Source organism: Pelodiscus sinensis, chromosome 3, assembly GCF_052426305.1.
Source record: "Pelodiscus sinensis isolate ZL-2025 chromosome 3, ASM5242630v1, whole genome shotgun sequence".
In the NCBI taxonomy this organism is placed as follows: Eukaryota; Metazoa; Chordata; order Testudines; family Trionychidae; genus Pelodiscus; species Pelodiscus sinensis.
The window spans coordinates 29,547,695-29,568,996 of NC_143054.1; the positions used below are offsets into that span (position 1 = coordinate 29,547,695).

General features: G+C 39.5%; 1 protein-coding gene across 1 annotated transcript in view; it reads right to left on the reverse strand.

The window, feature by feature from the left end:
• Positions 1–21,302, reverse strand: part of TAF1B (TATA-box binding protein associated factor, RNA polymerase I subunit B) — a 66,427-nt gene that overhangs the window by 21,600 nt on the left and 23,525 nt on the right. Inside the window, exon 8 of the mRNA XM_075923512.2 lies at positions 17,858–17,957. Within this exon, the coding sequence (XP_075779627.2) occupies positions 17,858–17,957 (100 nt within the window). The remainder of the gene's footprint in view (positions 1–17,857; positions 17,958–21,302) is intronic.

The following is a 21,302-nucleotide window of genomic DNA, read 5'->3' on the forward strand; positions in this document are numbered from 1 at the left end:
TTTCAAGTTTAAAATTACACATTCTGTGATATCCCACTGATTTTGAAATTTATGCATAAACTTCCCAGTGCCCTGAAGAAAACATACTGGGAAAGTCAACAGATAATGCAATTAAATACAACAGAAAAATAATATAATTAAGTAAGTATAATGGAGACAGAACTTTCCAATGAGAATAAGAAATCCCATGATTTGCCTAAATATTAATCAGGCCCTTGTGTTAAAGACTGAAAGTGAGGTACATAGAAATTCATAGTTTAAATGCATCGTTTTTCAATCACTAACACCACTGTTATTTAAGCATTCACGTCCTTCACAGAAGTTTATCAATAGTGTTTTTTCAATTTTTTCAAACCAAATTCAACATTTAATTATATGATCAGCTGGCAAATATCAGATTTTTAAGTGATATAAAATACTACTCCCTAAAAAATGGTATTTTGTTTGTGGTGGTGTTTTTTCATTGCAAATAATTCAAAAGGATATTAACAATTGAGCACTCTACTGTAGATGTGTGTTCGACATGCAATACCTTGGGAGGGACACACTAATTCATGCAGGTCCTCCCCAACCAAAGTTTTCTACTGAGTCTTCCTTCCTCCTGTGGTTAAACCATAACTGCCTGTTTACATTTACTGTAACACTCAAGTGCTTTTTCCTATTAAAAAGGGATAGGTAACTACAATGCTAGCTAGATTGGCTTATTCATTGCCAAAAGCACACAGTAGTGATTCTGTTTTCTTCATGTCTCTAAATAGCAAGTAGAAGTTAAAAATTGAACACCATACAAGATCATTTTCTACCAAGAACCCAGTTAGTTAGGGGTGATGGCTGCAGAAAGTTCTATCATTCCGAAAGTATACATCCTAATCACAGCAAATATTTTACACACTGCTTAATACCAAAAGAGCTATTAGCTTTTGCAGTTAGTTCCCCATGTGAAAATTTTCACACCTACTTCTACAAAGAATCTATTACACAAAGAATGTATTCATGTCACAGCAGTAAAGGAGGAGGATATTTATTTCATTCAGCTTATAAAATACGTTCCCATCTTTGGGTGCACATACATTCACTATAGACAAACCTATAACAAACGTCAAACAAACTTGCCCTGCCTCAAAACTCGTCACCTGCCACCCATCTACTTATGGGTCCCTTCCCAGAAAAAGCCTGATAGAACAAGTCATCCTGAAAGTCAACCAAGACAGGCTTTGATTAACCAACATTGGAAGCAAGTTTTGGAGTTACAGCCCTCGTTACAGAGAATGCCCTGCCTCCAACACCTCATGATTAAATTCAGGGAAGGAGTGGTTGGGTAGGAGGAGATGTTAGATCATATGCCTTAGATTACCAAAGGTTTTTTCGGGTTAATCTCATCTTATCTTCACATTACATATTTTCAGCTGTATTAGTGCTAAATATTTACCATGGCTCTCTTCTCCATCTCTTCTTCAATTATTGTGCTTTGGTTTACTGTTCCCAGCCTATGGGAGTCCCCCAATTAGCAAATCTCAGCTGGAAGTTCGTGATAGCATTTTATAACTTTGAGGATCAAAAGATAGAAGAACCATTACATTACTTACGAAAACCAGCTAGTAATTTTCTAATACTTTTTGCAAACTGAAGACTCTGGAAGATTGATCAATAATTGTTGTAGGAGATTCAATGACTTGTCTGGATATGGATTCACGTTCTGTTGGACAGCTATTTTCTTTGCAGCTCCTGATTTTTGAAAGGTCCTTTTATCTTTTGTGCCCATATATTATAAAACAATATACTGTGAATCTAGAAGGTAGTATGGAAATTTGATACTATATAACTACCATACTTTTATCCCTCACTGTTCAATTAACCTCAAAAGGCAGGCTAATCTGTAGGAAAATTAGCATCTTCAATATGGTATCCAGACTGCTACTTGTTGGATTGTTTGGATTAATTATTTTAACATTAAAAACTGTTTAGGAGAATTTTTCCTGTTATAGAAAAGGAAAAACAAGTTTCCAAAAAAGTAGATAATCCAAATTGTTAATATGAATAATCAGGACATAGAAACAGGTAATTGTTTTGGGCAAGCCCAGATTGCATCCTCTCATACTTGTTATGACAATATCAGAATGTTGCTGATCAACATGTTTAGAGAGAGAGACAGACAGAGAGAACGAACCTACTGGCTAATTTTTCAAAATACATTTTCTGCCTGCTTCTATTAGACAGAGTTCTCAAACTTTTTATTACCATGGATCACATCTCATTAAAGAAAGCCGAAAATCCACTTCTCTCTCAAATGATCATATGGGACACTTCTCCTTTCATTTGTGATCACATAATATCCCTGTAGCAATTGTTTTGCATGTATTCATCTTCAACTTTGATGTAATAAGGATCTATCCTTCTTGAATTTGCTATGCAGTCTCCTTTGTTGTTGGTACAATTTCCTTTTTTTTTATTCTTCTTTCCCTGTATGTTTTTGAACTGCTTATTCCTTTTCTTTCCTCTTGATCATGCTTTGCTTCTATTGGATTCTTCATTTCCTGAGCATGCAGTCTAGATACCATGATTTCTTTTTCCCATGGTCCTCTGGGCACTGCCCTGCTGAAATGATCAGCCTCTGCAGTTACTGAAAGGGTCTCCTTTTTCCATCTCTTCTTTAGCAGTGGACCTGATAGGGGCCAATCTTGCCTCCTAGTTACCAGATGCTTTTACATGTGTCCAGATACCTCTTTGCAAAGAAGAGGCTCAATACTTGTGGAAACATCTGAAGAAGCCTATGTCCAGCCACCTCTCCCCAGAATACTGTTTAGAAAAATGGGCTAGGCTGACAAGGATCACTGACTAAGACATTGATTATTCCACCATGAAGTGTTAGAAGGTCCCAATTCTCGGTAGATTTTTAAACATTTTAAAACTATACCCAAAAGTTGGGACAACGTGCCTTTCTTCATAAAGGAAGATATAAATACAAAACACAGGAACTACTTACTGTAAAAGGAGCTGATAAACCAAATCTGTAAACTAGAATAACCTGCATGTGCTTAATAATCTGAAACGTGGTACAGTCAGGAGCAGCAGATACTGGGAGGTGCAAAAGTTCTAATATAAGCTACTAGCTGATTTTATAACTGACACTATTTCCAATATCTCTGCCAACCACAAAATTTACAGCCAAACTAATATTTGACGCTGAATGGGAATGACTTGGTGACTCAGTACTTTGTATTAAACAGATGTTCTTAGCGAGGCTGTCAGCTTAAAAATTCCCAAATTAAAATGGAATTTCCTCACTTGTTTTGTATTATTCACAGATCAGTCTCTCACCTTTCTCCACCCTTTTGTCAGCCCCTGAATCATTTGAGCCTTCTTCCACACAGCCTCTGTGGTTCTAGTTCCTTGAGATCATCCACAAACCCCTTACTTTCCACATTTTAAATACATCTTAAAAAAAACACTTCTGCCAATGCAGAAGTAAGTTTTGTATCTGACATCGTGTTTTCCTCTTCCTCTAAACTCTATCCACCTGCCAGACTGCAAACTTTGGGATCACCCCCCAAAGTTGCCTAAACACATGTTCAGATCAAACATATTAAAATTTTCTTCAAAGATACATAGCAAAGTTGGGTACCCATATGGAAAAGAAATTCACCAAAATGCATTGACCAGAAGAACTTTTACAACATTTCCCTAAAGCTATTCTGGTATGTCATCAAAGCATTTACCATATAATATATTCCTACCATTTTAGATTATTAAAAGTGAAAGATTTCAAAAAATCAAGTTTACTTTCCACCAATATTTCCTTGTGTCCACACAAGGAAAAACAAAAAAAAGAGACAGGGATTAGAGGATGAATACTAAATACAAAAGAAGCCTGTTTTGCTAAATAGCCAAATACATTCCACTTCTCCATTTTATCTGGAAGAATTTTCAATACAACAGTTCTTTGGGATGCATAACGCTACTTTGCTTATTGATAATTTTGCGTAAGAAATGTCAAGTTGCATGAGTTTATACATTATTAAACGAGCAAAGACATGGTTGAGTGTTACTTTGCACGTGCTCACAAGACAAAACTGAGTGATGATCATTTCTATTACAACACTTAAGTTTAATGTGTTTTAAAAGGCTACTCAGTGTTGTGTTGAATTATCTAACAAGCATTACAATTTAAAGCTTGCAAACAAGATTGATTGAATTTCACAAATATTTCATTAGGTTTGTTTTCCTCCATTAAGCAATACTTTAAGACAGGTAGAAACAGGTTAGAGTTTCTGTTACACAACAGCGGGCTCCCATGATAAACTTGATTACAATAACCCTGCCAGAAGTGAACTTCCTCCTCAGCTCTTTTAAGAAAGCCTCACCCTTGCTTATTATCATTCTGAAGTTGTTTCAGAAGAGAAAGAAGAAACTTGGCACCTATTAATTGCGTATCTGTAGTACATTAAAAAAGAGAAACTAATCCCACCTGATAGAAGGGTTAAAATGTACACCAAAAACATTAACAGAAATGAGAAGGAAACTACCGTTTATGGTTTGGAATGAAAAAAAATGAAGTCAGCAGAACTGATTTGCACAACTTATATGTTCCTAAAAACAAAGCCTTACCTGGCTTCTGTGTCAATTCTAAAATGTTTGGAGAAGGGGAATACAGATAACCTTTTTGGAACGTCACTCAGTGGGTTCTCACTGGTCTACATCCAAATCTCAGTAGACAGAAAAAACAAAGAGGTGGCTCACTTGTTATCTTTCTTAGAAACTACCACCAAGTAACCATCTCTACTCTGTGATTTTTATGGTGCAAACCAAATTTATTTGGTTCTAAAAATTGTACTTCAAACATAATATTAATCCTCTGCCCAACTGAGTTTGTTTCTTGTAAATCCTAAATGCTCTAGAAATATATGTACTTTACCCACAACATAATCTGAATTGTGGCATCTCTATAATATGCATGTCTCACTACCCTTCAGAGAAAAATAATGCATTCTTCAATAATACATAATTTTACCATACTATTACCTTTAAAAGTATGTACATTACTTCAAATCTGGGCAAACTTCCCAAGCAATAAAGAGGATTCTTATTCCATCAAGTTCACTAACTAAAACACTGATCCTGATTTCAGTAAAGCTCTCCTTGGGTGCAAGAATCTGCCTGTGCTACGCAGATCCAATGATACAACAGTAGGACCTAAAGACCCACAAAAAGACTGATACATGGAAGCAGAGCGTAATGTATAGTTGTCACTGGAGTGGGGAGCATTTTGTGGAAAGGAGCAAACAATTCAACTTAATTACCAACAGATCAGTCTTAAAGAGCTGGTTGACTCATTACCCTGCAGTCAGGAAGCTGCCTACAATAAAAATGCAAATGTACAATCCAACAAACAAGGGAAACTGGAATATTTTAAATACTGGCAGTTTCCTGAAAGGGACACAGACAAATATTGTCTAATTTCATTAGAGTGCCCTAAAATTATATGTCCTTAAATTAATTTTTCAAATGTATTTAAAAAAAGGAAGGTGAAGATTAAAAAAAAAAAAAAAAGATTTAGGAGCACAAGTCCCAATGGGATGTGGCCATCCTCAATTCCAATCCTGCTTCTGCACTGTGTAGTGTTGGGCAAGTCACTGTCACAGCTTCCCTGATGTACAGTGATCATAACAGTACTCTCTTTTTACAGGAAAGTTGCAAAGATAAATTCACTAATGACTGCGGCATGTTGATATTATGTTGATGAGTGCCCAAAAGGAGACCACAAGGAACTGAGGCATTCTGTAGTCAATTCAGGGACTGGATGGCATGCAATAATGCAGCCATGGAAGTGCACATTGGAATCATAAGGATAAAAATCAATATCAAATAGCTGCTTCATTTTCCGAACACCATCCATCCCGTGCACTAAAAATGGGGTTTGTATAAAAAAAACTGTTTATGATCATTTATTTAAAGACTGCATCAAAATGCATGCACAAAAGGGGACCAACTGAAGCATATAATGAAACCTCAATTTTGGCATTTCCAAACTTTTAAGTGTCTACATTTGCAAACAAAATAACTTCTGAATGTAGGGGAGTTTTGTATGCAAGTTATATTAATTTACCCACAAATCAAAGCTCTGCATTTTCTGAAAGAGCTGAACAAGACAATGCTCTATCCATTTAATCAAACATTATTAGGCTTCTGCTTTTACTGCATTTTTACCCATCAGACTTTTTGTGAATGTTCCTTCCCTCCGCTGGAGCTAAGCTGCCAATATTACCTAGTCTCTCTTACATTGGTGAATAATCAAAATTAAAAGTTGAGTGAGCTGAACAAGTGAACATTTACACCTCCAAAATGGAGAAGTATTTAAGCAAAGATTTCAAATGTTTAGTTTAAATGGGGTCACTTTTAGCCTACAGTAAAGAAACTTAGGCTTCCATCTCATACACACACACACTTTTTAAAAATATATATAATAAGAGAAGAAACATTTACCATAACATTTATCATAACTTGAAATCCTAGAAGGATGACATGAAGCTATATCTGATTTATATGCACCTTTTGTGGATAAAAGATTAAAAAAACCATGTTGTGGTTTGTGAGAATTGTAGATTTATATGTTCAATATTTTAACATTGATAAATTCTGAGTAATCTTTAGTAAATCAGGGTTGCAAGATCTTTTCTAAAATAACATGGAGGAGAAGCCACACCGTCCATAGTTTTAGGCCAAGCAGAGCTATTTGTTTAAGACTGATATATTATGTGTTCTTGTACAATGTTATCTTTCAGAGGACAGCACAAGTCTTAGCTAGCAGCTTGGGATAGATTTAAAGTATATTTAAGCATTATTCTGAATTACATAAATGAAATATATAAATGAATAATCTAGGGGGTCTTTAAATATCCTTCCTCTCCTTTCAGACTGACACCCAAATGAGGTACTACGTTTTCGTAGGAATCGACAGTTCTACATTCTCAGGCAAAGATACCCCTTTATGCCAAGTAAATTAAAGAGCACAGTTATACTAATGTGTTTATTATGGTGAATTTTTAACTGGACAAATAAACACTGGTGATAAAAAGCCAGCCAATTATACTGTCTGACAATGATATAATTACGTGGATGAGGGGATGGATTGTACCCTCAGCAAGTTTACAGATGACACTAAGCTAGGGGGAGAGGTGGATAAGCTGGAGGGCAGGGACAGGATCTAGAGTGACCTCGACAGATTAGAGAATTGGGCACAAGAAATCTGATGAGGTTCAACAAGGACAAGTGTAGAGTCCTGCACTTAGGATGGAAGAATCCCAAGCATTGTTACAGGCTGGGGACCAAATGGCTATGTAGCAGTTCTGCAGAAAAGGACCTGGGGATTACAGTGGATGAGAAGCTGAATATGAGTCAACAGTGTGCTCTTCTAGCCCAGAAGGCTAATGGCATATTAGGAGGAACACTGCCAGGTGATCTAGAAAAGTGATTATTCCCCTTTATTCAGCTCTGCTGAGGCCACATCTGGAGTATTGTGTCCAGTTCTGGGGCCCCCACTATAGAAAGGGATGTGGATGCACTGGAGAGGGTCCAGCAGAGGGCAACCAAAATTATTAGGGAGCTGGAGTGCATGACTCATGAGGAAAGACTGAGGAATTTGGGTTTGTTTAGTCTGCAGAAGAGGAAAATGGGGGGGGGGGGATTTGATAGCAGCCTTCAACTTCCTGAAGGGAGGTTCCAAAAAGGATGGAGAAAGGCAGTAGTGACCAATGACAGAACAAGGAGCAATGGTCTCAAGTTACAGTGGGTGCAGCACTAGGTTGGATATTAGGAAAAACTATTTCACTAGGAGGCTGGTGAAGTACTGGAATGGGTTACCTAAGGTGGTGGTGAAATCTCCACCCCTAGAGGTTTTTAAGTCTCGGCTTGACAAAGCCCTGGCTGGGTTGATTTAGTTGGGATTGGTCCTGCCTTGGGCAGTGGGCTGGACTTGACCTCCTGAGGTCTCTTCTAGCTCTATGATTCTATGATCATTCAGTAAAGTATCTGGTTAACAAATACAATTTGTTAAAAGCTAAAAGGCAAATAGAGCTGGCGAAGAAATTTTCATTATAACGATTTTCCAAACAGCACATACCTGTTTCACAAAATTAAACTTTTCTATGGGAAAACTTTAATGTTGCTGAAAAACAATGAAGTGATAGCTCCTAGGTTTCCCACCTGTAAAGCTTTTTGTCAATTTCACTTTCACTAAGAAATTAAAAAATTTTACATTGGTTCTCACAAAACAGAAATGTTCATTTCACGCATGGTCTACAGATATGATAACAGAGCACATCAACAGAATAAAACAGAGTAACTAAAAACCAAGGAACATGGAAACTAACACCATTCATATGCACTTCTGGAGTGCACTGCATATAAGGCACATAACTAGCAGCGAAAAAAAATATCTTCCTGTTTTAGAACAATTAGTTGTTCATCAATAAATCATCATAAAATTTGATAAGAAATCAAATTAAAATCTTCTAGTGTAATACTAATTACCAAAAAACAATCCACATAGAAAATGCTTTTTGTTTCTGAATTCCTGTTCAAATCCTCTTTCCCCATTCTACTCCAATTCTTTGTTCTTCCTAATCTTCCTTCTAACCCTGAAGCTGTGTCTAGCAAGAACAAACTGAATAAATTTTCAAGACAACTTTAAATCTACTGCTGGACAAGATGAGAATTTGAAAGGGAAGCTGTTACTGTCCTGCTCCACCCTTATTTGATTGCTTGTCAAGCTTGGTATGCCACCCAGTTTAACATGCATATAGTAGAGCAAGGAATTTTACAAGGGAACTGGGTGATGGGCTTCTCTTTCAAAATCCATTTCTGAGGATTGGAGACCAGGATCTGAGCACCTCAATCTGCAAAGGAAAGAAAAATGAAAGCAACAAAAGAAGAGAACAAGGAAAATAATTTAATTTTAATCCGCCCCTCAACCATGGGCTGGAAGAAATTATGGTTTATGGGATTTTTCTCATTTATGACCTGGCAGACCAGGAATTAGAGGAAACTAAGTATGAATACTTATTTTTACAAAAATTGGTTAATAATAATGCTCTGGCTAATGATGAAGCTTTATAGTCTCAACATGTATCTAAACAGTTGCCATCTTGACCAACACTTGGGTTTGAAGTGGGGACTTCCATAGCTAAAATACTTGAGTCTCTATAACACAGTGTAACTCACCCCATTCCCGGGACTTGAAGGGGATGAACAGATGCAGACACACACATTCTCTGATCAGTTACAAATTTACTCAAAAATGGGAAATTCAGATCCATAACCCAAGCTATTTTATGAAGTAAGGTAACAAAAAATAATACATGCAAGCACTTAAAAAAAAACCCCCACCTTACAAACCAAAATTAAAAGTAGGGGTACTTCTTACATATTACAAACTCCAAAGAGTTTAGGAGATGTTTTAGCATGTTAATGCGCTCATTTTAGGGACTTATTTCAAAACCTAGTAAAATCAACAGACTACATCTGTGTCACTTAAATTATTTAAAACTGAAGGTAAGAATTTCAAAAGAATGGCCTGATGCAAGATACAGAGCACCAGAAACAAAAAGAAATTTTACTCTTGATTTGTAGGCGGGACCAGGTAGGTAAGTACATTTTTAAAACTGAGTGATTCATTTAATCAGCCCCTCCTAGAAAAGCACTATAATTAGGAAGACTAAATCCACACCTATAACTAAAGAAACACTGTCTAGTTTTTATAAACTTCCAAAGCTTGCCCAAACAGTGACTGTTCAAAAGCACCTAAATTTTCAGCTATTGAAGTTGAGGAAAATTTATTTGGAATCTTTTATTTCAAAAGATCCTATATAAAGTTATTAGAAGATATATGTAGTATTGCTCAGGTATCTTCAGGGTAGGGGTCTAGGTATACGGGGAGGAGCAGGAGTCAGGGTTGTGGAGTGAAGAAGGGCTCAGGACAGAGCAGAGGAAGCAGGGGACATGGTGGGAGGCTCAGGGCAGGGGGTGGCAAGCAGCTGCTGCCTGGGGCCAGGCCAGCGAAGGCCATGCTATCTGGGTCTGGCCAGTGGCCAGCAAGAGCCCGTCCCTGGGCAGCGGGGGCCTGGCCAGCTGTGGCCAGCCCTGGATGGCAGGGTTCACATGGCCCAGCAAATGGATGCTTCAGGAGGGGATTGTGCAGCCCACCCATTGGCTGCTACCCTGGGCCAGGCTGGGATGGCAGGGGTCGTGCTGCTCCACAGCTCTGTCAGGGCTGATCTTTCTGGAGTGTAACTGTCCCTGCTATCAGTGGTCCCTTTCTATTTGATGAGAAACAGCTGGGTTCCATGAACACCCTATTGTCTGGGCATAGTCAAACCCTGACCTTGCTTTAAGTTATAGATGAGGAAGCTGCATGCCAAATTTGGTGGTTCTAGATGTTACTATTTAGGATGAATTCTTGAACAGACTCCCACATAGACAGATACACACAGTCTTAGATATATATACAGAAATCACTTAATTATTGAAATGCTTTCATTTTGTAGGTGAAACATGGTAGCTGTTTAACAGCATGCAGATACTACACTGCAAAGACACAGCCACATTATTATGTCCTGACAGTGCTGCTGTGAGCTGAGCTGCTCTAGTATTCTTTTCCCAGTCAATTGTAGGACAATTTGTCTTTCTGGGAAGAGGTAGAATTAGGGGAAGGCACTGGAAGATCATCAACACTTACGTGCTCTGGCCTGCATCCTATGGATTACAGCCTGAGTGAAAGCAGTACCCAACTTCTAGACTATACCCCCAGATGAACTGACCAGTTCTGGTTTAAAGTAGTTGGGTGAGATTGCTTTATATGTTGTCAGTAGCAGGGGCAACCACTAAGCAAAAGCCCAAGATAACTCTGCAGAGACACATCCCAAAAGACATACATTTTTACAGGTGAGTGCCAACTGACACCTTGCTAGAGCACTAATTCAGTGTAGACTCAGAGGGGAAAAAGTGACAGCTTTACCGAGTCACCTTTAGACCATGTTCTAAAAGACTGAAGGAAACAGGAACGAGAAAATTTAGTCTTCTAATCCACAGAACAGGATTAGCAAACTGGCCCATAATGCTGTCCCTGTGCCTCAAACCTGAATTCAAGGGACCATCTCAGAACTGTATTTAATAACAGGGACTGAAGCCAGGTCAACATTAGAGTTAAAGCTGCTGTAGGCTGACCATGTTTATCTAACTCTAAGGACTCGTCTACACTATGGGGAAAATAGACGCTGCCTGATTGATCTTCCAGGGTTCAATCAAACTCAGAGGGCACCCCCATCGGCACCGATACTCCTGCTCCTCACAAGGAGTAAGGGAAGCAGATGGGCGCATTTGCTCCTGACAACCTCCTGCTGTGTAGATGGCGATTTAAGATACATCCACAGTTGCGTATTTTAGGTAAGCTTGTCCCTCTAGTGTAGACCAGGCCTAAGCATCTACACTACAACATTGCTCCCACCAGCGTACGTTGCCCACTACACCAACCTAATAACTTCACCTCTGCAAGAGGTGTAATACTTAGGTCAAGGTTGTTAAGTTAATGAAGTATCAGTGTAGACACTACATTGACTGTTTCAGATGTCAGTCCCTGGTGGCTGACAACCTGAAGCCCAGCTACCTGCTGAGGACATGCACCACCAACAGGAGGACTGTAGTGTGCACACAAAAAAAAAAAAACCTGATATAATTACTGTGGTGGCTGCATGTCGACATAACTTAAGCAGACTTAATTTTGTAGTGTAGACTTCCCCTGATACTATGAAGACTTACGCAGATTAAGGATGTTAAGATGTGGGTAATTAGCTAATCATGTAGTTGACACAATTTGTATCGACGACACAATTAGTCGATACGGAAAAGCGCTCAGTCCTGGCTTGGCCAGGCTTAGGAGCTACCCCCACTGCAGCTCAGCAGTTTAAACGTAGTAAGAGCTGAGTGCGCAGGCTGGGGCTGGCTTTGAATTCAGGCTGCTTCAGCAGCAGCCTCTGTCTGCAGGGATCCCAGCTCCCTAGCGGGACCCTATGCAGACATGGGTTGCTCCGCAGGATGCAGAGCTGCCTCTGCTTGTAGTGAGCCTTGGCCCAATGTGGGCAGAGGCTGCTACTTGGCAGACTCCCCTGCCAGCCTCCTTGTGCTGCTGCCTCACTCACTCGTGCTGAAGTAAGGAAATGCAAATAGTTGAGTAATCAACTTGACTACCCGAGAAGCCTAGTTTATCGGGTAGTCGATTACTTGCTTACATCCCTAATGTAGATTAGTATCACTAGCCATGTGAATGGTTCTAAAAATTTGTTTCCGGGAAATTACTCATATACAAGTCATTGTAGGAGTGGACCCCAAAACAGTAATTCAATATTGTTATATGGAACCTCAGAAATATAATGCTGATAGGGTTTTCAAAGTTCATCAAGTCCAGCACCCTGCATTGAAGCAGAACCAAGCAAACTTAAACCATCCCTGACAGGTGCTTGTCCAAACTAGTCTTAAAATTATCAATGACAGGGACTCCACAACCTCCCTTTGAACCCTACTCCACAGCTTAGCCACCTTTCTAGTTAAAAAGTTTTGTCACCTGAAAACAAACAAGCCATGCTTCAATTTTACTAGCGTATTAAAGTAATTTTACCATTTTTTCAGGTTTCTTTTGTTAGGACACGGTAATCCAGCTATCTTAAATATAGACTAATCATTGTATGGTTAGCTAAGTAACGTGTGATACAGAAGTGAAAGAAAAAGGGATATTTTGAGTTTTTAAAAATTACTTTTGCATTCTCACTTATTAAAAATCTATTGATATTAATTGTGTGCTTATTGAAAGCACTGCACAAAAACAATAACTTTAAAAAAAAACAAAGAAAAACCAACCAATTTAGATATAAGTAGCCCAGTGTCTGTAACGCTGACGTACACGGCCACGCCCCCTGGCCATGTACGTCAGCGCCCCGCCCTCCTTGGCAGCTCGGCCGAGCGTTGCGCCGCTCAGCTGGACCACAGCGGGGGAGCAAGTGGCGGCAAGCGGCCGTTTGGGATCCACGTTCCCCAGGCATGGGGAACGCGGACCCCAAACGGCCGCTTGCTGCCACTTGCTCCCCTGCCAGGGCCCAGCTGAGTGGTGCTGGTGCCGTGCCGCTCAGCTGAGCCCCGGTGGGAAGGGAAGGGAGGGGGGCGGTGACATACATGGCCAGGGGACGGGGCCGTGTACATCACCGCCCCCCTTTCCCCTCCCACCGTGGCACTGAGTGCTGCCCCCCTCATTCGGGCCGCCATGGGAGAGGGGCAGGCAGGGGGCGGTGACGTAGACAGCTCTGCCCCCTGGCCATGTACATCACCGCTCCACCCCCTTCTCTCGCGGCAGCCCGGCTGAGCAGGCAGCACTCAGCCGAGCTCCATGGGGGAAAGGGAAAGGGGATGGGGAGAGACGGAGGGGAGAGAGAGGCAGGAGGAGGAGAAGAGAAAGAAAGAGACAGAGGCAGAGGAGAGCTGAGAGAGAAGGAGGCAGTAGGGAGGGAGAGAGAGAGAGAGAGACTGGAGGCTCAGGAGAGAAGACCAAGGTGGAGAAGAGACCAGAAAATCCCATCTTACGATGGGCTAATTGGCTAGTTTAGATATAAGGCCAGAATACATCAATGAGACTAATGAAAAATGAACACTTCAGTGTGGTTTTTCATAAACTAGATTAAATGCTGTAAACATACTGAACTATATTCTGAAGAAGTGTTTAGTAGAGCTCATTGGATTAATTAAATACTAATAATCTACAATCTCCTAACAGATTTTATAATGTTACAACACAGATGATATCTTTTTAATCCTTTTGGATGTCTAAGAAAGTATTAATTTCTAAAACTGAGACCTTCAGGTTAAAAATAGGCCCAGTCATTGTTTCCATCTTGCTAGTAGGAAGTTATCAGAACTGCTGTATAAATCTCTCTTCATAATCCATAGGAAATTTTCTGATTTTATATTTTCCTTCAGGCTAAGTAGCAATTAGTCTGCATCCAAATCTCACATGGAAAATAGAAGACGCTCACTGCTTTAAAAAAAAATAAAAAATAAAACTTGAGATTTACAAAACAAAAATGGCTTTTACAATTTTAGCTTTAGTTGCACAATGCTGAATTGATTCTGCTGCATATTTGTGGTATGAATATGTTTAACTCAAGTTATTTTTATTGAGCAATCGAGATATTTGGTAGTCACAAGTAAAGAAAGCAAAATATTCACAGCACATGATCACCACAGAGATCTTTCAACTGTAGTTTTGACTATAAATATGTGAATTACAGAAGCACAAAATCTAAGCGCAACAGGTCTCTGATCACAACACTTTTGGAAAACTCATCGATATTTTGCAGTTCAGCCCTGTTTCTAATAAGAATGAGACAAGATGGGTGAAGCGATCTCTTGTATTGAACCAATTTCTGTTTGTGTAAGAGTGAAAGCGTGTTTCTTTCACTGAGCTCTTCCTTCAGGTCTAAGAAAGAAACCGTGTATGCATTGCAATGATACTCCTGTGGCTGGCCTATACTACTTGACTCTCGTTCTTGGCCTAACGTGTTGTTTAATTATCGTGTAGCTGTTCAGGGATGTTCCCAGGACTCTCCCACCTCAGTCCTAGACCCAGGTTGCAGCCTGAACCTGAAACTATACCACAATTAAACCACACCTCAGCCTGAGCTAGTGGCTAGGGATGTTAGATAGCAGGTATCTGAATAGTCGAAAATGCATGAAATCTATGCAGTTACATGACTATTAGATAGTTCCTGGGAGCGGGGCCAGCAGCCAGTGCACTTCCAGACCCACTCCCAGGGAGCCCCTTGCTGCTACCTCTGATACAGAGGCAGCAGCACAGAGTGGCAGCAGCCCCTGTCCGTGGAGTGTCTGAGCTCCCCATGTAAAGAGGCTGCTCTGGGAGATGTGGATCAGCTTCTGTTCATGGAGAGCTCAGTCCCCTCATGGACAGGGGTTGCTACCTTGAAGCAGTCTCTGCTCGCAGCACAAAGCAGCAGCACAGTAGGAGGAGGCAGGGAGTGGCACTGAGGACCCAAAGCTAGGGGAACTGGCTTTTAAGCCAACTTCCCCCAGCACTGGCTCCTGCTGGTCCACCCCCACCACTTGCTGCCTCTGATACAGTGGCAGTAAGGAGAGGGAATGCAAGTAATCAACAAGATTAATTGATAAGCCTACGCTTACTGGTTAATCATCTAGTAGACTATTCGTTGACATCCCTACTAGTGGCGTAAGTCAGCTGCATGTGTAATTGTGGAGTAGACCAATGTTCCCTCTAATGTTTTCCATCCATATGCAGAATAAATTCTGTTATGTGCACTGAGGCATGTCTAGATGTGCACAAGTAGTATAAACACATGCTGCCAGCTGTGGGTGCTCTGCTAATCATCTGGATGGCACTGGAATCTCTCTTGGATGGCAACCCAAGCCAAGGGAACACTGGTGTAGACATGCATTCAGAGTATGACTGTAAAATTCAAAGCAGACCATACCATTCAAGGTGAAATGAGTAGTTAACGTATCTATAGCCATATAACAAAGGAGGGTTAGTGGGTTACATATAGCTGAAATGAGCCATAAATTCAGTGTTTTTACTAAACCCAGAATTTTTAGGGTGTAGCACAGATATTAATTTAAGTTCCCAAGCTCATCTTTTCAAAGTATTGTGCAGATTTCCTTTGAGGACTAGGGATGTAGTGTGTTTAACTGGTTAACCCATGGCTGTGAGCAGGGGGCTGCTCTGGTCCCAGCTCACCACTGCCATGGCGCAGCAGACAGCTGCGCCAATACAGCCCCACTGTGGGTGGTAGAGGCTGCTCTACTCTTCACTGAGGTTAGAACTCTACTGGATTAATGTGTCTAGTTCTGAGCACTACATTCAAGAAAAGATGAGGACAAACTGGAGAAATTCCAGAGAAGAGCAACAAAAACAATTAAAAGGTCTAGAAAACATGACCAATGAGGGAAGACTGAAAGAATTGAGCTTGTTTTAATATGAAGAAAGCAGAGGGAGAATACATAAATATTCAAATTCATAAAAAAAGTCAATAGAAGAAGAGAGAAAAATTATTCTCCTTAACCTTAGAGCAGGAGTGGGCAACAGAAAAAAAAAAAAATCAGCAGCCCCCAGAGTTAGTCCCTAGCAGCCACAGCCCACCATGTTTACCTGCACCTCTGCAAGTATCGGAGGATCACAGCTCTGGTTGGCCGCAAATTGCCATTCATGGCCAATTGAACAGCGGGAAGCATCGTGGATCAGGACGCTACTTCCCACTGCTTGCATTGAACATGAATTGCGATTCGCAGTCATCGAGAGCTATGATCCTCTGATACTAGTAGAGTTGCAAGTGAGTTGGGGCCCCCAGGGACTAACACTGCGGACTGGATCCAGTCCACGGACAGGAATTTCTTATCAGGGTAATTCAGCACTACAATAAATTGCCTATGGAGGTTGTGGAATCTCCATCGTTGGAGATTTTTAAGAGTGGGTTAGACAAACACCTGTCAGGGATGGTCTAGATCAGAGGTTCTCAAACTAGGAGGCATGGAATGCATTGTGGGTATGAGATGCTTTTCCCACAGCAATGAACAACTAGCAAAGCTGATTCCTCCAGACAGATGAGCTCCAGATACTTCACAGTGCATTTTAACAGATTTCTTCCCACCCCTGCTTCACCCATGTCCTGCCTCTTCCTATTCCAGCTTTTCCCACCCCTACTGTACCTTTCTGGGGGGAATTACCAGGGGACCTGAAACAGAGTGGCAGCAGGGGCTGGTCCTTCCCCACACTCACAGTGCCCTCAAAGAGAGACTCTCATAGTTAGAAGGGGGTATGTGGCAGGACGTGCTGTAGATGTTCTACAAAGTGGGCCAAAGGGAAAGGCAGTTAAGTACATGCAGCATATTTTCATATGGACAGAATATTTTAATGTGAACTCTTTAGTTTAATGCTAAACCCCCCCAATTTTCAATAAATACAGCAAGAACACATGATACTGTAAAAACTGATAAAGCTTGCTTCTCAACAGAGGGAGATTTCAACCGAGTACTGCCTTTATGGGAAGCAGAACCTAAATTCTATTTATATTTTCTGTATTACCCAGGAGAGAAGCAACTAAAATACTTGAGGATAATTATTCACTGGGACAGTTTACCAGGGTTGTGATGGACTTTCCATCACTTACAGTTTTTATAATCAAGTTCAGACATTTTTCTAAAAAATACATTCTAGGAATTATTTGGGGGGAATTATAGGAGACCAGACTAGATGATCACAACGGTACCTCCTAGCCTTGCAATCTATGAGAAAAACATACTTAGTACTTATGAAGTTATCAACCTATTTAATAGGGATGTGTTAGTGTATTTATTTAAATGGTTAACTGATAAGCCTATGGCTCATGGATTAACCTTTATGCTTACACGCAAGGCCACTCCTCCCCTCCACTGCTGCCTCCGATACAGAGGGGAGGAAGAGAGCCCGCAGGCAGGAGCCAGTGCTCCCGCAGACGCTCCTTGTGTGCACCAGCTCCCGTGGAGCCACCTCCCCACTATATTTACACGTGTAACTATTGAAATCTTCAGCAGTTACACGTTTACGAAAGACACATTTAAATATCCCTACTATTTATTCTAATTCAAACATGAAAAGTAATCAGAATAATTTGCTCACTGGCTCCTGGATGACTAAGAGGAAATAAATAATATAACAAAGGTAGATCCACCCAAATTTTCAGTACCATAACTCAGGAGTACAATATACCATAAGATATGTAGCTTATTAAATAAAAATGAAAAAGGTGAAAGTCACCTCTACACGAAAGATCTTGAGATCAACTCCATACAATTTCATCTCCTCTGGAAAACACTGAAAAGCATTCAAGTAAGGAATGTGACCATCTAGAACAAACCTAAATTAAAAAAAAAGAAAAAAGAAAAAAAGAGTTTGTCAAATTAACATTTAGTTTAAACTATCAGGAACTGGATTAAAGTCTTAATTTCAAAAAGTAAAAATAGTATCAGAATCGAAATGCCCAAAAATGTCAGCTAAACATGTCCTTCAAAATGCTGCCTTAATCCTAAAAAGCTGCTTGTTCTTTAACATGAAACCTAGAATATTGAAATTCAAGCTCAAATGTGACACTCAGATAAAGTTAGGGCACTTAGTTTACTCTAAATAATTTTTTTTCCCTTCTAGCTTTCCCTGCACATTCTAGAGTCAAATCTTGCAAATAGGCAGAATATTTTAATTGACATAATTAGTGAGGTGGTATGTAAGTCAGAAGAATAGCATCCCACCAACATAATAGTGTTCACACCAGCGCTTCCATCAGGGTAATTTAGGTCAGTCAGGTGGGTGGTCTTTCAAACATCTGAGCAACATAAGTTTTACTGACAAAAGCGCTAGTCCTATTCTCTCTGGAGAGGAGTTTGAATTATATCATATATATACACCGATATATCTGGGCAGTTACCTTAATTCAATAAGCAAGCACAAAAACAGCAAAGAACACTGGCTTTAATTAAAAAAAAAAAATGATGTCACTGTTGTAACAGAAAATGCAATGTTGGTTTTAGAAAAGGGCACCAGGAACTTGGATAGCTCAATACTGAGATGACATATTCCTAAAAGTCAATACCTGTTTGAAAAATTACACTGAACAATCATGCAGTACACCTCTTTGTAGGCCCTGGCAGACTGTCAAGGAAGAAAAAAAACACCATATACTGAAAAGCAGAGATAGAATATCTTTTCCTTCTATTCACTTTTGCAAGTGAAAACAAAGCTAGAGAAATTACTTGACAGGCATTCCTTAAATCTTCTTAAATCATAGAAAAGAAGCTACTTGTTATATATTACTTGATAGCTATCAAAATTCCATTTAAGAACTACTGTAAGTAAACATCAATCCCTATGACTTCTCTATGACTCTTTCTTTGAGATCTGGAATTTAAATTCAAAAGTTTAGTGGCATAAGTTTATGCTGAATGATTCTAGAAATAATAGAGTCAAAGTAATTTTTTAAAATAAAGATGCATTAAATAAAGAATATATCCCTCTAAATTAGAATGATCACAACATTTGTAACAATTAGAACATGATTTTAGAATGTTATCTTGCCTAGTACTTTTTATTCTGAAATTCTGTGCACTATTACATCAGTTTGACAACAATGAATCACAAATAAGGAATTAAAAATATAACTGAAATATCCTGTCTCCAATAGGAAAACTATGCATTATTCTAATCCCAATCAATGTGGACAGTAAAACCTCCACCCTCCAGAACTGTGTTAGACAACTTCACTCTACAGGTTGAGTCTACATTTGCTTAATGAGAGATATATTTTGATGCAGTTTAAACAAGGTACTCAATAAATGTGGTTCTGAACAGATCAAATTTTGTTACAACCATTTTTAAAGAATTCTCATAGCCCTGGGATAAAAGAGCCCATTCAAAGTTAGACACTTATCACTCACAGCAGCTAACCCAAGTGCCATGTTCTCCCGTGTAAATACAGAGAGCTACAAATATTATAATGAAGATAAACACTGTGTGAGAAAACATCCAATTTTTGTATGACCCCCCCCCCCAACTCCAAGTGCCCCAGGTTCGAATACATTTTTAAAGCAATTTTAACATCTTTTGTCTCATTCACGCTTATTTTACGAGGTGTTGCTTGTATCTAATTTAAAATAAGCTGTATTTAAACAAAGTTTTAAACATGTTCCTATTGCAAAAAACAGATGGGACATAATAGTCTGTCTTTTTAAATAGGATGATCCAAGGTAGATAAGCCCTAGGTCTTGTGTATGATATAAAAAATAATATGCCAAGGCTACAACAGAAGTGCCACAAACTGGTTAAAATTCTGGTCTTGTTAGACTTGCTAGATTGAACCTATTTTAGACTGCATTACTATATTCTTTCAAAGCCACATGAAGTCTACCATGTTAAAACTGTAGTCTTATATGTTGAAAAGGAACATAAAAAACAACCATCATATTGAATGTTAACAAAAAAATATTGCTATTTGAAACATATGTAGGAACATTTTAAAATGTTATTTTTAACTAATAAGATGAGTTAATTGCAAGGTTATGTACTGAATACTCCAAATAGTAGTCATAAGAATTTTTGGGTGCTGTAATATAAATTCCTTAGAAACTGGCTGGATGCCTTGAGGTGGTGCCCAAGCATATATGACAGAGGAGGAACAGTACCTCTGCTTCTACCACTTTGGGGGGGGGGGGGGGGAAGAAAAAAAAGTGGGACACTTAGCATGACTAGTATTCCATTGTTTAAAATATTCATAAACTATATATAAAGAACTAAAATGCAAGCCTGAATATTAACACAATTTAGTGGGCATGTTTTACTTCTCAATTTGATATGTCATTGAGTCTATACCTCCATTTTATTGCACACAAAAATGTGTTAAAACACAAGCATTTAAGTCAAGAAGATGGAAGCCATATTTATGATTTGTACTGAGGCTGATATTTTGGCAGTAGCATAAGCCTGGATCTTTAGAGCATTCATTCATAGAGCCCGTCAAATCCACGGATATCCAACTTAATCTATAGTATCCACATGTGACCATAAAAACGGCCATACTGGCTCAGACCAAAGGTCCATCTAGCCCAGTATCCTATCTTCCAACAGTGACCAATGCCAGATGCCCCAGAAGGAGTGAATAGAACAGGGCATCATCAAGTGATCCCTCTCCTGTCACTCATGCCCAGCCTCTGACATAGGGTAAGGACACCATTACAACCTATCCTGGCTCATAGCCATTGATGAACCTAACCTCCAGGAATTTATCTTGTTCTTTTTTTAACCCTGTTAAAGTCCTGGTCTTCACAACCTCCTCTGGCAAGGAGTTCCACAGGCTGACTGTGCACTGTTTTATGCTTCTTTTTGTTTGTTTTAAACCTGCTATCTATTAATTTCATTTGGTGACCCCTAATTCTTATGGTGACCCCTCATTCCATACCAGTCATGATGTAATAGCCCTCTATCATATCCCCCGATAGTCCCCTCTTTTCTAAGACGAAAAATCTTTTTAATCTCTCTTCATATGGAACCCGTTCCAAATCCCTAATAATTTTTGTTCCTGTTTTCTGAACCTTTTACAATGCCAATATATCTTTTTTGAGATGAGCAACCACATCTGTACGCAGTATTCAAGGTGTGGGCACACCATGGATTTATATAGAGGCAGTAAGATGTTCTCAGTCTTATTCTCTATCCC